The following is a 15,433-nucleotide window of genomic DNA, read 5'->3' as shown; positions in this document are numbered from 1 at the left end:
ACAGTTTAGGATGGAGAATGAAGATAAATATTGCCCTGTTAGAGGAATTTAGACTGAGAGAACACAATTACATAGTTTAAGTAAAAAACAGTAAAATCCTAACTGTTGGAAAAGGTGCTAGTGGCATTTGCAATGATCAGAATGAGGGTTTAGAAAATCAGGGGTTTTTAATTCCACTTGTGGTTTGTGCTCAGAGACTCCAGCTGGGCTTAGAAAAGCCTGAGCTCAGTATTTCTGTAGTAATGTGCTCTGCCTGACCCATGCCTCCTTTAGAGAGTTCTGGATTTAAACCATAAGTGAAGCTGGGGTATCTGGAGTAAAGGTAAGGCTTAACTGGTGGTGTAAATATATTAGGTAAGTGTAGCTACTGCAGAAGCAGTTACGTGATCTGTCAGGCAACGTGAATAATCACCTGGAACTGAATTGCCTTGTTCATTAAGCAGGTGCTGATTTAACGCATCTAAACATTGCAGCAGGGCCTGTCAGTAACTTTTCTAAACTAATGCTCCCAGGCCACAAGCCAGATGCCCACTCAGGATGCCCTCTGGGAGCTGGGATTTCTGTCTAGGCTGGAGTGGGCTGCTGGCCATGATGGCAGCTCTCCTGGCTCTTGTCTGGAGATCTCTGCACCATGTTCCCATCATGCAGGGGAGACCTAGCCCTGGCTGCTAGTGATGATACAGTTATGCTGAAATGATCTAACATATGCAAGAAAGTGGAGAAGGACTTAGGCCTGACTAAAGTCAATACCTACATCATGTACTTTTGAGACTGCACAAGCATCTTCTGGTAGATTAAAAAAACGTAGCAGGTACCGGCATCTCCTGCTATTTGAGCACCATGTCCAAGTTAACCTGGGAAGATTGACAGGGCTTATTCTGTTTGGTTTGCAGGGCAAGGGTGTGAGGAAGGCTCTGGGACTTGGAGGGTAAAGCCAGCAGAAAGAGTTGTGAATTTAACTAGGAGCAGGAAGAGACTCTTCTTGATACAGAAATATTGAGAGTGGAAGAGATTACTGTTTTCAGCAACGAAACTGCTGAGCTCAGGAAACTTTGACTCAGTCAACAACCAGATTTGCGTAATGAATTTCTCATCCTTTTGGAAACAGCATTGCAAAATTCCAAGCTATCTACTTGGGCCAGAAAAAAAGGCATTTTTTAAACCATTAATACCCAGGCTCATCAAATGTATAGGAGGGGAGAAGCAGCTGCCCGTTACTTCCAGTAGTGTGTAACAAGGATGTGAAAGACTATAGCAGAGACCATGTATACAGTAAGATGAATGGATCTTTCAATGAGACACGGAGCCATAATACAAGGAGTGTGCAGGGTTAGTTCAAATTTCAGCTTGCAGAAACTTGGGAAACGTTGCTGTGAGGATTTAAGCACTTACCTCCTTAGAGAATCCACTCCACAGGATCTTGTTTTCATTGATAAAGAGCCGCTCCCCTTTCTTGGCATAGACGTTGTAGTGCCCGACCTCTTCAAAGACAACTGAGCCATCCTCCGGAGAGAGATGCCAATTGATTATTGAGTAATTTCCTACCAGGTCCCCAAACTCATCAAAATCCACTTGCTCCCCCATGTTATTGGTGAAATTTAAGTGTCGCAGATGCTTGAGAACCTAGAGAGAGAGAGAGAGAGAGAGACCATGAAAGCCTGTGTGTCACAACCCTTCCACAGCACACATCTGCTATGGGGACAGAACTGGAAATAGTCACTTTACTACAGTCCTTAATCTCTTAAAAATCAATTAATCACAGCAGTAGCAGGCTTTCTCTCACAGGCAGCACACGCACACACAGAGCCTGTACAAACCTTGTAGACAGCACAAGGTATGGCCCTCAGCGTGGTCAGCACCCATCTGTAACACTTACCAGTTGCTACCCCATCAGCCATGTAGCATTCCTCTTCAGTCCCTCTGAGCCACCTCTGCAAGCCTGTAGCTCTTTGTCAGGGGCAGAGAAGTGGCAGCAGCCACTGAAGTGTTTCAGTCACCCACGCGTCCCTCTCACCCTTCTCCTGCAACCACTCTGCATAAATGCTCTCACTTGGCATTGCTCATCTCTGAATGATCAATCACTCAGAAACGGGAAGGTGGGAGAAACAATTCATACTTGACTTTTGACTGAAAAACCCCAAGCCCAATGCACTTCAGTAAAAAAACAACAAATCAAGCTTGTTCGCCACATGGCAGGCCTGGAGAATTCATACCACTTGTTTTTTGGCTCCTGTCTCCTGGTTGCATAGTTTCACATGCTGCCTGTCCCCACATGTTGACTCCTGTAATTTTCACCTCATGCCTTAAAATGTTATATGCTGTGGACAAGAGCAGTTAATCCCAGGGACAACTGCAGTTGCAAAATTCATGATCTAGATAGCCTGACAGGTAGACCAAAGAAACTGCTGCATGAAAGCAAGCCTGTACTGGCAACTGTGATACAATTCATCCACATCATATTTGTCTTCAAAAGTCAGTTGCTGGTTTATGCGCTTATCAGATTTCCCCCCTCCCTCCCCATTTAATGGATGTTCTTAGTTTCTCTGCAGAGCTCATCTATGGAAAGCTGAGGTGTCTCTGAGGGCACCTGGCTGTCAGCTGTCCCTAGACCACTGCAGCATAGTTGCTGCTGTGGTTCTAGTGCCTGCAACAGCTTGTAAACCCAGTCCTCTCTCTCTCACCTGCGAGTGCCCAAACATACAATCCTGGATGGCAAAATGTAAGAAAAAAAAAAAGAAATCAATTTGTCTGGGCAGGCAGGGCCCTCATCACCCCATAGACATAGAACAGACAATATTGTTTTGATGAAGCCTTTTCATCTGGAAACGCAGGGACAGGGGAACAGAATCACTTCATTAATCCTTGTCAGTTTTGCTAAATTGCCTCATTTTTCTCTGTTTCCCTTTGGGATCCTCCTATCTCAAGCTAAAATCCCCAGAGCTACAGAGATACCCTCCTCTCACTGCCTATATCAATGCCAGCCTGAGAGAATCTGGAAAAACCATAGTAGTACTATGCAGGATGTGGCTGGCAACACCTTTTCAGCTTTGTGTGATGTTGATGGAAGTACATAAAAATGTTGCCACAGTATTCAGTCTTTGAATAATGGGTGCAATGGCAGAGGCAGGATTTTTTTCTGTCTTTCTCATCCCTGCTGGCCCTCCTCTGTAGACCAGCTCCCCCATAAGATGTGCAGTTGAAATGATCTCGCTGAAGAGACAGGACCTGTCCCTGAAGACCTCACCCGCTCTGATGGACATGGCGAAAGAAGGTGCTCTGCTCTGGCACTTTGCTGTGGAGCGCTGGGGCATTGCCTGCTGTAGGAAAGAAAAGAGGAGACTGCTCCCCTCTCCTCCCTCTCGTCCCTGAGGGGCACCCAGGAAGATACTACTTGCCCAGCTCCATCAGAGACCTGTAAGAAGAGAGCAGAAGGAGCTCTGCAGTCAGAATGGGTGACACAGGGTCTGCAGATCCACAGTGATGTCTGCACTGCATCAGCTCACTTTGGCCTCATCTGCAGTGGGGCTGCAGTCCTGGATGCATTAGCAGGAACCTTGTCTGTCAGCACTGTAGGTCCGAAGCAGGGAACCTGCGTTCCTCTGCAGACTCTAGGACCTATCACAGGGTGACACCTGCAGCTTTGATGTCCAGAACAGATTTGAGTCATTATGTTAGGCTGAATGTCATGTTTCTTCTCACTCCAACGCAGTATTGGATTCTCATGCAGCACTATAGCACTCTGCTGAACAACACTAGGATATTCTGACTGGGTATCACTGCTGGGTTGACCATATAGACAGGAGGGGCAGACCTTGCACTTCTTTTGATTACCGTTACTACACACATTAGGAGACAATCTTGCAAGAGCCATATTGAAGATTCTTCAGTTCAAGTCCTGCCTCTCCCGGCCAGCTGCAGCAGCAGGAGGCTGGGTGGTCTTACAGTCAGTGAGATGAACAGTGGAGAAACCTCTGGATCCCCTGGATGCAATTTTTTTTTGTTTAATTTCATAACATTCACCTCAATTAATCTATTCCTTTGCCTTACCTCCTGACATTAGGCTTCTTAGAAAGTAATATATACCCCTGGCTACTGGAGGGTGTTTGTAGGATTAGTTTAGCAGCATGTTTCCTTTGGTCACATACACACTACATCTGAGGATTCAGGTTATAAACCATTTCATGTACAAGCTGATATCTTGATCTGGTGGGTAAATATTCATGTAAAAGCACTGATCTGCACTTAATGTTGACTTTCCCCAGGCACAGAATAGCAGCTTCAGCTACGCAGCCATAGCTGGGAGAGCCCAGGCGTATCAGTTCATGCAGGAAAGACACATGCCCTATTTAAAATCCCAAATGGAGGGCAACAGGAACAACAGGAGTAACAATACCTGGTTCCTCTTTCCAGCAAATACTGAAGTTTGCTTTCAGGTCTAAATTTCTGAGGGGCAGCTTGTGAAATGGTAACTGAATGACTACTAGGACATGTTCCTGTTTTAGACGGTAAGAAAATCCCAGGATGATCTCTGTATATCACACAAGTTCTGCTCTCTACAGGATGAAAATATGGTTTAAACAGTCAAGGAATATATAAGCACTTTTAAAAGAGGAAGTTGTAGACTCTGAATAACTACAGCACTCTTTTATAGGCACCAGTCTATCAATGATTAGCTAAAGGCTTTACAGTTAAAAATGTGTCACTGTGTTTTGTAACTAAAGATAGAAACATAAATACCCAGGACTCAATCCACAAAAACTTGAAAGACCCTGCTTCAGTGAGGGCAAGAACACGTGTCAGGGGTGCGTGTATCATATCCTGGAGCCAAGAGTTTACGAAAGAAGTGTTGACCTCATGGCTTGAATACACCGTCAGCAGCTGGTGGAAGCCTGCGGGGAAAGCATTGTGCAAGCTGCTGTCTTCAGATGTTTCTGTAATTTTTCCTTCTTTTTTTTCCCTCTGTCACAGGCTCCACATTTAATTGCAATGGCTTTTAATTAAAACACCTACTATCAGAAAGGACTTGCAAGCTGCCCTCTAGTTCACCCTCCCATTATTCCTGGTAAGGCCATTCCCAGCCACGTAGCATCCCTTGCTTTATCCAGGCTAGATATTCTGGGTCATGCGGTTTCCAGTCTTGTGGAAGGATCATAAAACCATAACATAAATACAGTTGTATTAGGTCAGACCAGCAGCCCATCTCCCCAGGAGCTGTTTCTGACTGTGGCCAACAGCAAATGCCTACACAAGAGTAGAAAGGGACGTGATACTTCCCCAGAATACTCTCACACATTTTGCAGCTCAGTGACTTCCTGGGCCAAAGGTCTTTGTACTTGATAACCTGTGGTGGGCTTTTCTTCCATGACGTTGCACATTTGTGTTCTGCACCTGTGCGAGCTTTTCACATCCACAGCCTCCTACGGCAAGGAGTTCTATATTTTATGAGAAAAGAGCCTCTTTTTGCCTGTTGGAACAGAGCAGCTACTAATCTCTTTGGATGACCTTCCTGCTTATTTTGGAAAAGACAAAGAACAGTCATTTGCTAGTCACCTTTTCCATGCCTCTCAGGATTTTACAAACCTTTGTTAGATCTCTCTTCAGCCACCTCTTTCCCAGGCTGATGAGCCCTATTCGACTTTGCTGCTTCTTGTACAGAAGCTGCTCCATTAACCCTTCTCCAAACTTTCCCAGTCTTCTTCTTCACTTCTGAGATCTGCACATGATATTGAAGTGAAATGCACCAAGCATTACTGAAGTGGCCCCAGGGCACTCCGTTTACCTCTCTGTCCCTTTTCCAGTGTGACTATTCTTAGCAGTGCATTTGCTTCTTTGACTACTACTCAGCCAGAGCTGAGGAGTCCACCCAAGGACCTGCTTGAGCCTGAAGATCCTATTTGTGATTAGTCAGAACTCACCATTTATTTTTATCCTCTGCTGACTGTCTTTCAACAAACTGTTCCTCCATGAGAGAACTGAATTTGGTGACAGACTACCAGAAACCTTTTAGAAGCCTGAGCATACTCTATGAATAGGAGCTCCCTTATCCACATACATCCCAATGCCTTTAAAGAACTTCAGGAGGTTTGTGAGGTAGGGCTTCTCTTTACAAAAGTCATGGTGTCTCCTCCTCAGCATATTTTATTTTTCATTCTTTTTTTTTTTTTTTTTTACTACAGTTTCTAATAATGGGCTCAGTCAGGCTCTGCCAGTTCTTTGGATCTCCTCCAGAACCCTTTTAGAAAATTGATGTCACATCTGTCAATTTTTTAGGCCTCAGGGCCTAAGATTGTTTCAAGTAAGGGGTTTGTCCCCGTAGCCAGCACTTCAGCTACTTCATCTGTGAGGTCTGGCAGACCTCCTGGGCGCACATCATTCACTTGCACCAAAGTATTAAGGTTTGTTTTGCTCTTGTGTCCCATAGCTTCTTCTACAGTCACTTCAATCAGACAGATCCTGTACAAGTCACCCATAAATAAATAAACTCAGGAACCTTCTCAAGTTTGTCCATAAAGAGCACACTTCTGCCATGGCCTTACCTTGTCTTTTGCAGTGATAATCTATGGCTCAGCAGACAGACCTACTGCTGAAGTGTTTAAAAAAGGATTTATGAGATTTTACCCCATTTACAGCCTGTTCCTCATTCTGGTTTTTGGCCTGCCTTGTTTTATTTTTACATTTAACCTGCCAGAGTTTATAGTCCTTCCAATTTTACTCACTGGACATAACTCAGCTATTTGAAGGATGCCGTGTTGCTTTTAATAAACACCGCTTAATACCTTTGTTTTGCCTTGCCGGCTTCCTTAGCCTTTCTCCACCTTCTCTGTATCTGCAGTAGACACTTACTTTGTGTCACTAGTATTAGGGCTGGTGGCAGGCAAAAAAACCCACTTAAACTGTAAATGCTGTCAGGCAGCAGGTAATTGTGTGTGTGCATGAATGTCCAAAGCTGAACTTTTGTACTCTGGGGCACAAGGTAGCTGCAAGCAGTGTATACTAGTTGTACATTTTGATAGTAGCTGGACTAAACAAAAATGACACGTTCTGAATCCTCCAATTAGTAGTAACAAGATGTGAGACAGAGCCACCAGTTAGGAGGCTGATCTCAACCAAAACCTAGGGCTGAGGGCTAAAAGGAAGAAGGCGAAGATCATGTCTGGATGAAAAACACTGGAAGTGGGGAAGGATCCTGGAGATGAAGGACATGTGTGCAGACGAATGTCAGGGGATGCCCAGTGACCTTGGCCAGTAATGCTCGAGACCAGTTAACTGTGAGGAGCTGCACAGCACAAACTGACGACTTCCACACCGTCAGACCACCCACAATGTCCCTGCTGGGAAGGGAAGGTGAGACCTAGTGAACGTAATGCTGTGGGCAAAGCAAGTGAGTGTGCAAGATACCAAGCAGGTTAAAAGCTCTAGCCTTGTTAATTCTTAAATAAACATCAGTATCCAGATCTGCTATGGGTTGTCATTTACTCTGTCTCAATTGTGACCGTTCCTTAACTAGTCTCCATATACCGGCAAGGGTTTAATACTCTTGGCTTCCTTCTGCAGTTTCTTTCTAACATGTTTCCTCACTAGGTCAAACGGTCCTGCAAGGGAAGTGAACCCGGGCACATTATAGGTGTCTGTCCCCATAAAAGACAAACGATTCCCCCTCCTAACATGCAGTTGCAAGGAATCCTGTCTTGACAGTTAACATACATTTTCCCACACTGAGTTTTAATTTCTGTCTACCTAGCTATATCCAGGCCTGTAAAACAGTTCTGGACCGATGGGTACCAAATGTTTTTCTCTTTGCTTTGGTAGGGTGCCCATGCTGCAAGCAGTGAACAATTCCACTTCATGGCTCAATGCGAAGATGAAAAGCTGGCAACTGTACTGAAGATGGCAAGTCCTCCCTTTCATTCTGCATTGCTGACAGCTCATTCTCCCCTCTTGTTTCGGATTCATAATCAAGCACCCAGAGAAGATATGTTCATAATGCTGTAATAGGAGTAAGGGCTTGAGAGCTCAGCTGTCACATTAGCCCAGTGGTCATGGCATATGGGATTTGGTTTCTGTCAGTGGTCAGGTATCAGGAAGAAATACGCCCATGCCAGTTCTGAAAGAGCCACTTGTAAAATATTTTAAGAGAAATGTTCCCTGAGGCAATATGCTCTTTTTTTCCCCTTCCTTTTATTTCCATCTATCTATGTGTCAATCTTTATTTACATGCTAGCAAAGCTTTATTTTTTACTGCCTATATAATTGTTTAATTCCTGCTGCATTCTCTACTTTGGATTATCTTGTTCTGTTTTTTATGTAGGGCCAACTCTTAGGCTCTCCCAAAGGCAGTGCTGTCATCACAGTATCAACCAGTTCTGACACAAAGCACCTGAGCAGGCAGGAAGGTGCTGGCCCTAGCTCTTTGAGTCAGTAATACTTGTTTCCAGAAGCCTGAGATGGGGGAAGATGAATTGCACCCAGCTCTTCTGCCCAAAGCATTCTTCTTGCTGGCAGGAGCTGAACTCTCCTTCCCCTCTATAATCTCTCCTTCTCCCCTGCTGCCCATTGTGCACCAACAGGGACAACATGTAGTGCTGATGTTTTTTTAAAATCAAGATACCAGGCCATGCCAACACTGTTAATCTTGCCTTTTTCTGAGGGCCATTCAGAAGTTAACAGAGTTCTTCAGCCAGTGGAAGATGTGATTCATTACTGTACACCACCTGTGACATTCCACCTAAGCTGCCTGGTTTCTATTGGTTTTCTGCTCTGAAGAAGTGACTATTAATACTGTTTATCACTATAAGGGTAACCCAGGTGGAGAAGTTGAAAGGGACCCAGAACAGAGCTGGGATTCTCACTGTAAACACCTCACAAAAAAATGGGATGTCTTTCTGTTACATGTGTCTGGCCCCATGCACAAGAAGTGCCTGGTCTGTAGTTGGGATACTGGGTGCTTCATGCTAAAATAACGCAGACTAGTCACCACCTAGCTGTACAAGGTCTGGGCTGTACGCCACGATTGAAACTGTCAGGTTGGTGACAGTGCAGATGAACAAAGGGAGATAAACTCTGGAAGAAGAGCTGGCATCAAAGAGTTGAAGAGAGGGAACAGTCAGCCAGAGATTCATTCACAATACTGCGAAGGAATTCTGACAAGATGGGGTTGACATCTCAGCTCTGGACTAATCAGCTCTGGTGAAATGCTGTATCTGTCAGTGACTTGAAAAACAGGGTGAAAGAAAGAGTTCAGTTCAAGACTCAAGAACAGCTGTACAAAGGCTGAGAATAACTCAAGAACATTCAAAGTTGTTATGCTTTGGTAAGAACTGAATGACATCCTTGTAAAGCTAGGTAGGTCAATGGACAGCACGACTGAAAGCTAAATGTGTATGACAAATAGAATTTGCCATATGTTAGAAGTAATAATTTAAACTATTCATAATCTTCCTTAGAAACTAAATTAACTAACCACTCAAGACAAAGACTTGTTCATTATTGTAGGCAGCTCAGTAAAAACATTCTGTGCGTTATGCAGTTGAAAGAGTAAACAAAATACTAGGATATGAAAGTAAGAAAGAAAATGACACTGAAAATATGGTGCCAATATATACATTGATGGTACAGTTTCCCCCGGAAAATGCAGTTAGTTCTAGTCACTTGATCAGAAAAGAAGAATAAAATTAAAGGAAGATTAGTGAGGTCTAGAGGTGGTGATGATAGCTCTTAGACAGTCCGTATGACTTCCATTTGAAGATAAATTAAAGTGTGGGATTATTTAACTGTTTGTGACACATGTAGTGATTTGCAGGAAAGAGGTGACATATTCTTACAGAAGAAGATCCCTATCCCTGCAAGGCCGACTGAGTTTATTCAGGTCCCCAGAGAAGTACAGGACATCAAGCTGCCATGACAGGATGTGCTGATTGGCATATTTTAACTGGTAATTGGTTTGGTTTGGTTCTGCTTCCTTTGTGGATATGAGATCCCTAGGCAGCTGAGGGATGGATCTCTCCCCCTCTTCCATTGACCAGTGCCCTCTGCTCGAGGAGGGGCAGCAGTGGTGCTGACGTGGGCACCCATGCATACATTTTGTTTTTGCTTTATAAGAGAGAAGCAAGCTCTCCAATAGAAATTTGCAGAAATTGGGAGAGGGAGGAACTCAGATGGGCTGTGTTGGAAACACCTCACTTACCGCTCCGTGGAAGGTACTTGGTGCTTCCTTTGTCTCATGCTATGCTGTGAGTGCTCAGTCTGCTTGGAAACCGATGAAGCTTAGAGTTTCCTACAACAAGGTCTGGTTGGGCTGCCTGGAACTGGGCTTGATGGGTTAGCTTATGTGGTTTTCTAGCCAGCAACCAAGGGACACTTCTTTGCTGATTCAAAACTGCAGCAGCTTTGACGCTTTCTTGACAGTGAAAGGTGACAGAAGTAACAAATTAATAGCTGCTACAACAGTAGGAGCAAGTCACTTACTTACACCAAAAATGTTAAAGGCATGCATTTCAAAATGGGACTTGATATAAAACAGGACTAATCTGATTTAGGTCAGATTTACTACAGTACTATGTTTACAAGGATGTCCAGAAAGAACTCAAAACCATAAGCCTAGTGGATTTCACAACAGAGGCTGCACAAGTCAGGTCTAACTGAGATACATTAGAAAATTTGCTGGTGTTTGCAGATGCCTGAATGCCATTACAAAACTGTGTCTAAAATGCTTCAGAAAGACCTGTCTGCTGAGTCACAGAGGTTCCCGAAGGCATCAAGAGATGATCTCACAGTATTTTGGCATTGCATGGCTGGTTTTCCAGACTGATGTAACTATCAGTTAGAAGGTCACAGGACACAGTAGGGATAGGACCAGGCTATTTTGTTTCCTGAAGGTCCTCCAAACCTCATGCTGGCCATGTGGACACCTGCTGTTCTAAGTGCACTTGTCTACAAATGCAAGTCCTCAGCCTGTACTGCTTAATGCAAAGCTAACAGCACATCACTTAAGCATGCTGTGATAAAGGATAATGATTTTGCTAAGTGTGACATGACTGGAAAATATAGCAAGAAAGTTTTCATGTGCTTGGCCTTGCCTGGATCCACATGATATCTGAGGAAATAAACAGAGTGGGAACATCCTCTGCATACATCCCAACTATAGGATTTTCTGAAACCAAAGATTTACATAGGAAAACATCACGTGAAATCCAGTCAACTGAAATTCAGTGCAAATATGTTTTTTAAAGTCAAACTTAAAAATGTGACCTTCAAGTCACAGTTCCATTTTTAATTGTAATTACTTTTTTTAATGGGAAAAAGGGGAAACACTTAGTTTGAGTCTGTCAAAATGCTTGTTTGGACAGTGTTGTTTCAATTAACAACAGGGGGCAATTCAATTAACAATCAGGCAATTCAATTAACAATTAACAATCAGGACAAAAATCATGGTAGCGAAATGAAAAATAATGTCTGTGGAGGATCCCTAGATGTGGAATATAATGCTCTACAAAATCAAGGAGGCTTCTGACTGGTCTCTGCCCCAGTGATGTACAAGTGTAGGCCAATGATGACGAAGGTCTCTGTACCCAACAGAACAGAGAAAATCCATGGACAAGGTAGAGGAAAGGACTGAATGACTGTACCGCCTGCACGATAAACCCATTATCAGTTCAGAAATTTTGGCTGTGTTCATTAAAATAAAAGCTCATTAATTAAGGGGTAATGATACGTTACTATCCTCATCATACAAATAAAGCTCAAACAACAGTATTTATTATGGTGTGCTCTAAAAGCACTAATCCAACACAGACAATTCAAACAAGGCTGTGAAACACAAGTATTATATTAACAGAAAGTAGAACATAAAAAAACCTGGAGAACAAAGAAGAAAAAAAATCACCAGGCAACCTATTAAGAAATTTCTTGAACATATTAAAATTGAAAGGTGTCATATATGCCAGATCCTCATCACATAAGGCTGTAAGAGACTGCTAAAGAGGATGGAAAGCTAAAGAGACAGCTAAGGAGGAGAGAGAGGAAAGCTAAATGAATGATATGTTATTGCCCTTGCTATCAGAAAAAAAACCCTGGACATTCTTATCCCAAGGGCACTTGTTTTGAAACCATGTGACATTAACAGAGGTAGAAGGTCCTTAAAAAGAGATTAGAGAACAGCCTGAGCAATTTAAATTGGATCTAAAAGGCTGACAGAACCAGACAGTTCATCACAGCACTCCACGAGCAATAAAAAGAGCGCTAATACAGTAGGTTTATGACATACATATAAAAATGCCACTGGCTTTGAATGACAAAGTCAATATGCTATCTAATATTATTCCACAGCAATCTCCATCCACCTTTCTGGTACACGTGCACGTATAATGCACTCCCAACAGTGTGCCTGAAGTTTCCCTCTGTGTCAGTCCATGCTGGGCATGAATCAGAGCTCAGACCTCTTACAGAGGCTTGTATTTCTGCTCGGTGGGCCACTCCAGAGTCAGCCTCCAATGGGCTGCAAGAGCTGCCAAGCAAAGACAATACCGTAAAAGGCAGAGGGATATCCTCTGCAACCACAGGCTGGTTAGTCTGACATCAATCCCAGGAAAAACAAGAGTTTTGGGCTGAGGATCAATTAATACAAAATTATAGGACAGAAACATAATTGCTGCCAGTCAATAAGGCTTTGAGGAATACGGATCTTGTTAAATCCAAGTTTGGCTGACAAACACACCCCTTTAGGAGTGAAATATCTGAGCTTTACGTTTAATGTAAAGCATCTGTTCATGGATCAAGAATTGCTGAACAGATTTGTAAAAACACATCTCAACAGAGAGAGATCATCAGTTCATGGTGAATTCCTCCAGCCTCAGTAAACAACTCACTGTTACCCAATATGTTCATCAATACTCTGGCAGAAAATAGAAAAGTGCTGCTGGGAAAATTTGCAGAAAATGCATGGATTAAGGCAATGCTAAATAATAATAATCAAGCCAAAGCATTTCCCCCAGATTGCTCTCAAACATCTGTGTTTAATACAGTGAAATTCAGACTTATGCATCAAGGCATAAGAAATTCAAGCCACAGGCACAAAAAAGGTACCACATCCTGCAAAGTATTACTGGCAACTCAATAGGACCTTTCAATTTTATGCTGTGGCAAGGAAGGCTAATGTAACTTGTGCATGTATAAATGAAGAAATAATAAGAGCATGTAAATGTGGGAATTTTTTTTTTCACTGTTTGGCTGTGCTGAGGCTGTTAAAGCAATACTGAATATATGGCAAAAAGAACGATGAGTGAATGGACAAGATACAGAAATAAAGCAGAAAACATATCTTATGACTAAAACCCCACTCTTTTAAATTATCAAGATAAGACTGAGGAATAATTTGATCAATGTGCAGGAATACTGCATGGAGAAAAATAATGAGTACTTCATCTGGACTTTTAAATCTAATAGAGCAAGGCCAAGTCAGGACCAATGAAACTAAAGGTCAGTTAAATCCCAACTAGAAATAAGACACGATCTGTGACAAGAGATGTGACCTGCCATGGATCATACTAATAAAAGAAAGGTCTACTAGTCAGCATGTCTTTGGGGGAAATAAATCTGGCTAAACACAAGTTTGACTGGCAAACACAGACTTTCAGAAATGAAATACCTGGGCTTTACATCCAATGTGAAGCATCCCTTAGCTGGATTGAAATTACTTTCCTGAATGTGGCATAAATTTACATAGTTTATTATACAAAGGATTTCAAACTGCATGATCATTTGGCAAGTGACTCCATTTGAACATTTTTAGGTTCCTATTAAGGTTTTGTGGAGAGAGATGGTCTCTGGACAGACAAAGGCAACAGTACAAGTACAGTGAGAGCTAATTGTCAGTGCTATTAGATGGTATTTTGTACTGCACTCTGTATGCTGCTGTCTTTACCTACAGCCATGGTATGAAAGAACCATTATGGCCACCTAATCTAGACTTAATGCTCTAATTGCTTTGTTTTTCACTTGTAACATATAATATGGAGAAATCCACTGGGTACAATGGCCCAGGGTGCTGTGTGTACTAATGATGAAGGATCTATTGGCAGAAGTCCTGACTGAGTAAACGATGTTTTAATGCTCTTGGGAGGTCATCATACTGCACAATAACTGCTGTGGTGAAGTATCAAAAAGCTTCAGATAGGGCTCTTTTTATTAATTTAAGTCTAAATTTAATACTAAATAATATATAATTAATTGTCCACCTATTAATGATAATAATAGAGCCAGTGGTTATCCTACAGTGTTTTCAAGTAGCATAATTCACATATAATGCCTTGCATAATCAAAATCTGATTGAAAAGTCTTTTCCGGGAGGTGTTTAATGCTGTCTCTACCCAGCTGTGCAGTGAACAAATCTGTATATGTGTCTCTCTGCACCCATTTGCTGTCACTTTCTTCTAACAGCCCTTTATGGATCAGCCTCTTCAAAGTCCCAACAAGGTTTGAAACTGCGTCCTGCACAGAACACTGCTGATATTGATTTGAAAAACTGTGCCTTTCTCTAGACCAGGAAGGAGTCATAGCTTTTGACTGTAAATTCTTTCCTATCTGGAACTATAGGATGAATTACCTCAGTGCTTGGGTAAGCTGCCTCTCTCTGTCAGAATGAGAACCAACAGATAGTGCATACTTGCTGTCATTTCTTTTAACAAAACAATGGTCATTCGTCAAACCTGAGTTCAATGGTTATTTATAATCTATTCAAGAACTACTATCCATTAAAAAAAAAAAAAGACCCCTAAAGTTTCCTGTAGTCACACTGAGTTGACTGAACTCACGCAACTGATTCAGACATTTAGAATGGGCATCTGTTGCAAGCACAGTCATAGGTGCCATCAATGGTCAACTAAAGTCCCAGTAGAAGCCCTGTTACTGTGCTTGGGCACATGTTTCACTTGACTACCAGCTTAAACCATTTTTTTTTCCATTTCCTTTATCAATATAAGTCTTGGCCAGCAAAAAAATGTCATGTCAAGGCTTTGATTTCTACAGTTCCTAAATAACCTTCATGTAATTTCTCCTAGAGACACAGGTAAAAGTCCTTTCTGAGCAAAGTATTGCATCTGGTTCCGTGAGAAGATCACTCTTTTAAACCTACAAGGCAAAAGGGTCCTTTATATGACATAAAAGGTGATTTGTTCTCCTTCCTCCAAACTTCACCCACTGTGTGGAGCAACACTAGTCCTTCATAGTGCATGAAAGTTCACTTTGGGGATAAAACTATGTGGCTGGTTAGTAAAGCATCTGTGAAGATGCCTGACCACCCAAAAAGAAAAGAAATAATAAACTATGCTGCAATTATCATGCCTTTGAATTTAGCTTCAGACCTACCTTGGGGTAGATGGAATTCAGGCAAGTCAGAGGAATGATTATGACATGAAACTGAATTTTTGATAAACCCACT

At 42.4% G+C, this 15,433-nt stretch overlaps 1 protein-coding gene across 1 annotated transcript in view; it reads right to left on the bottom strand.

Moving 5' to 3' along the window:
* The window catches only part of CASR (calcium-sensing receptor), a 40,962-nt gene that overhangs the window by 7,309 nt on the left and 18,220 nt on the right, over positions 1-15,433 (bottom strand). The window contains exon 4 of the mRNA XM_010567518.1: positions 1,393-1,623. Within this exon, the coding sequence (XP_010565820.1) occupies positions 1,393-1,623 (231 nt within the window). The remainder of the gene's footprint in view (positions 1-1,392; positions 1,624-15,433) is intronic.

The sequence above is a fragment of the Haliaeetus leucocephalus genome, unplaced genomic scaffold, assembly GCF_000737465.1.
Source record: "Haliaeetus leucocephalus isolate CR32 unplaced genomic scaffold, Haliaeetus_leucocephalus-4.0 Scaffold228, whole genome shotgun sequence".
Lineage (NCBI taxonomy): Eukaryota > Metazoa > Chordata > Aves > Accipitriformes > Accipitridae > Haliaeetus > Haliaeetus leucocephalus.
This window is presented reverse-complemented; position numbering and strand designations above follow the sequence as displayed.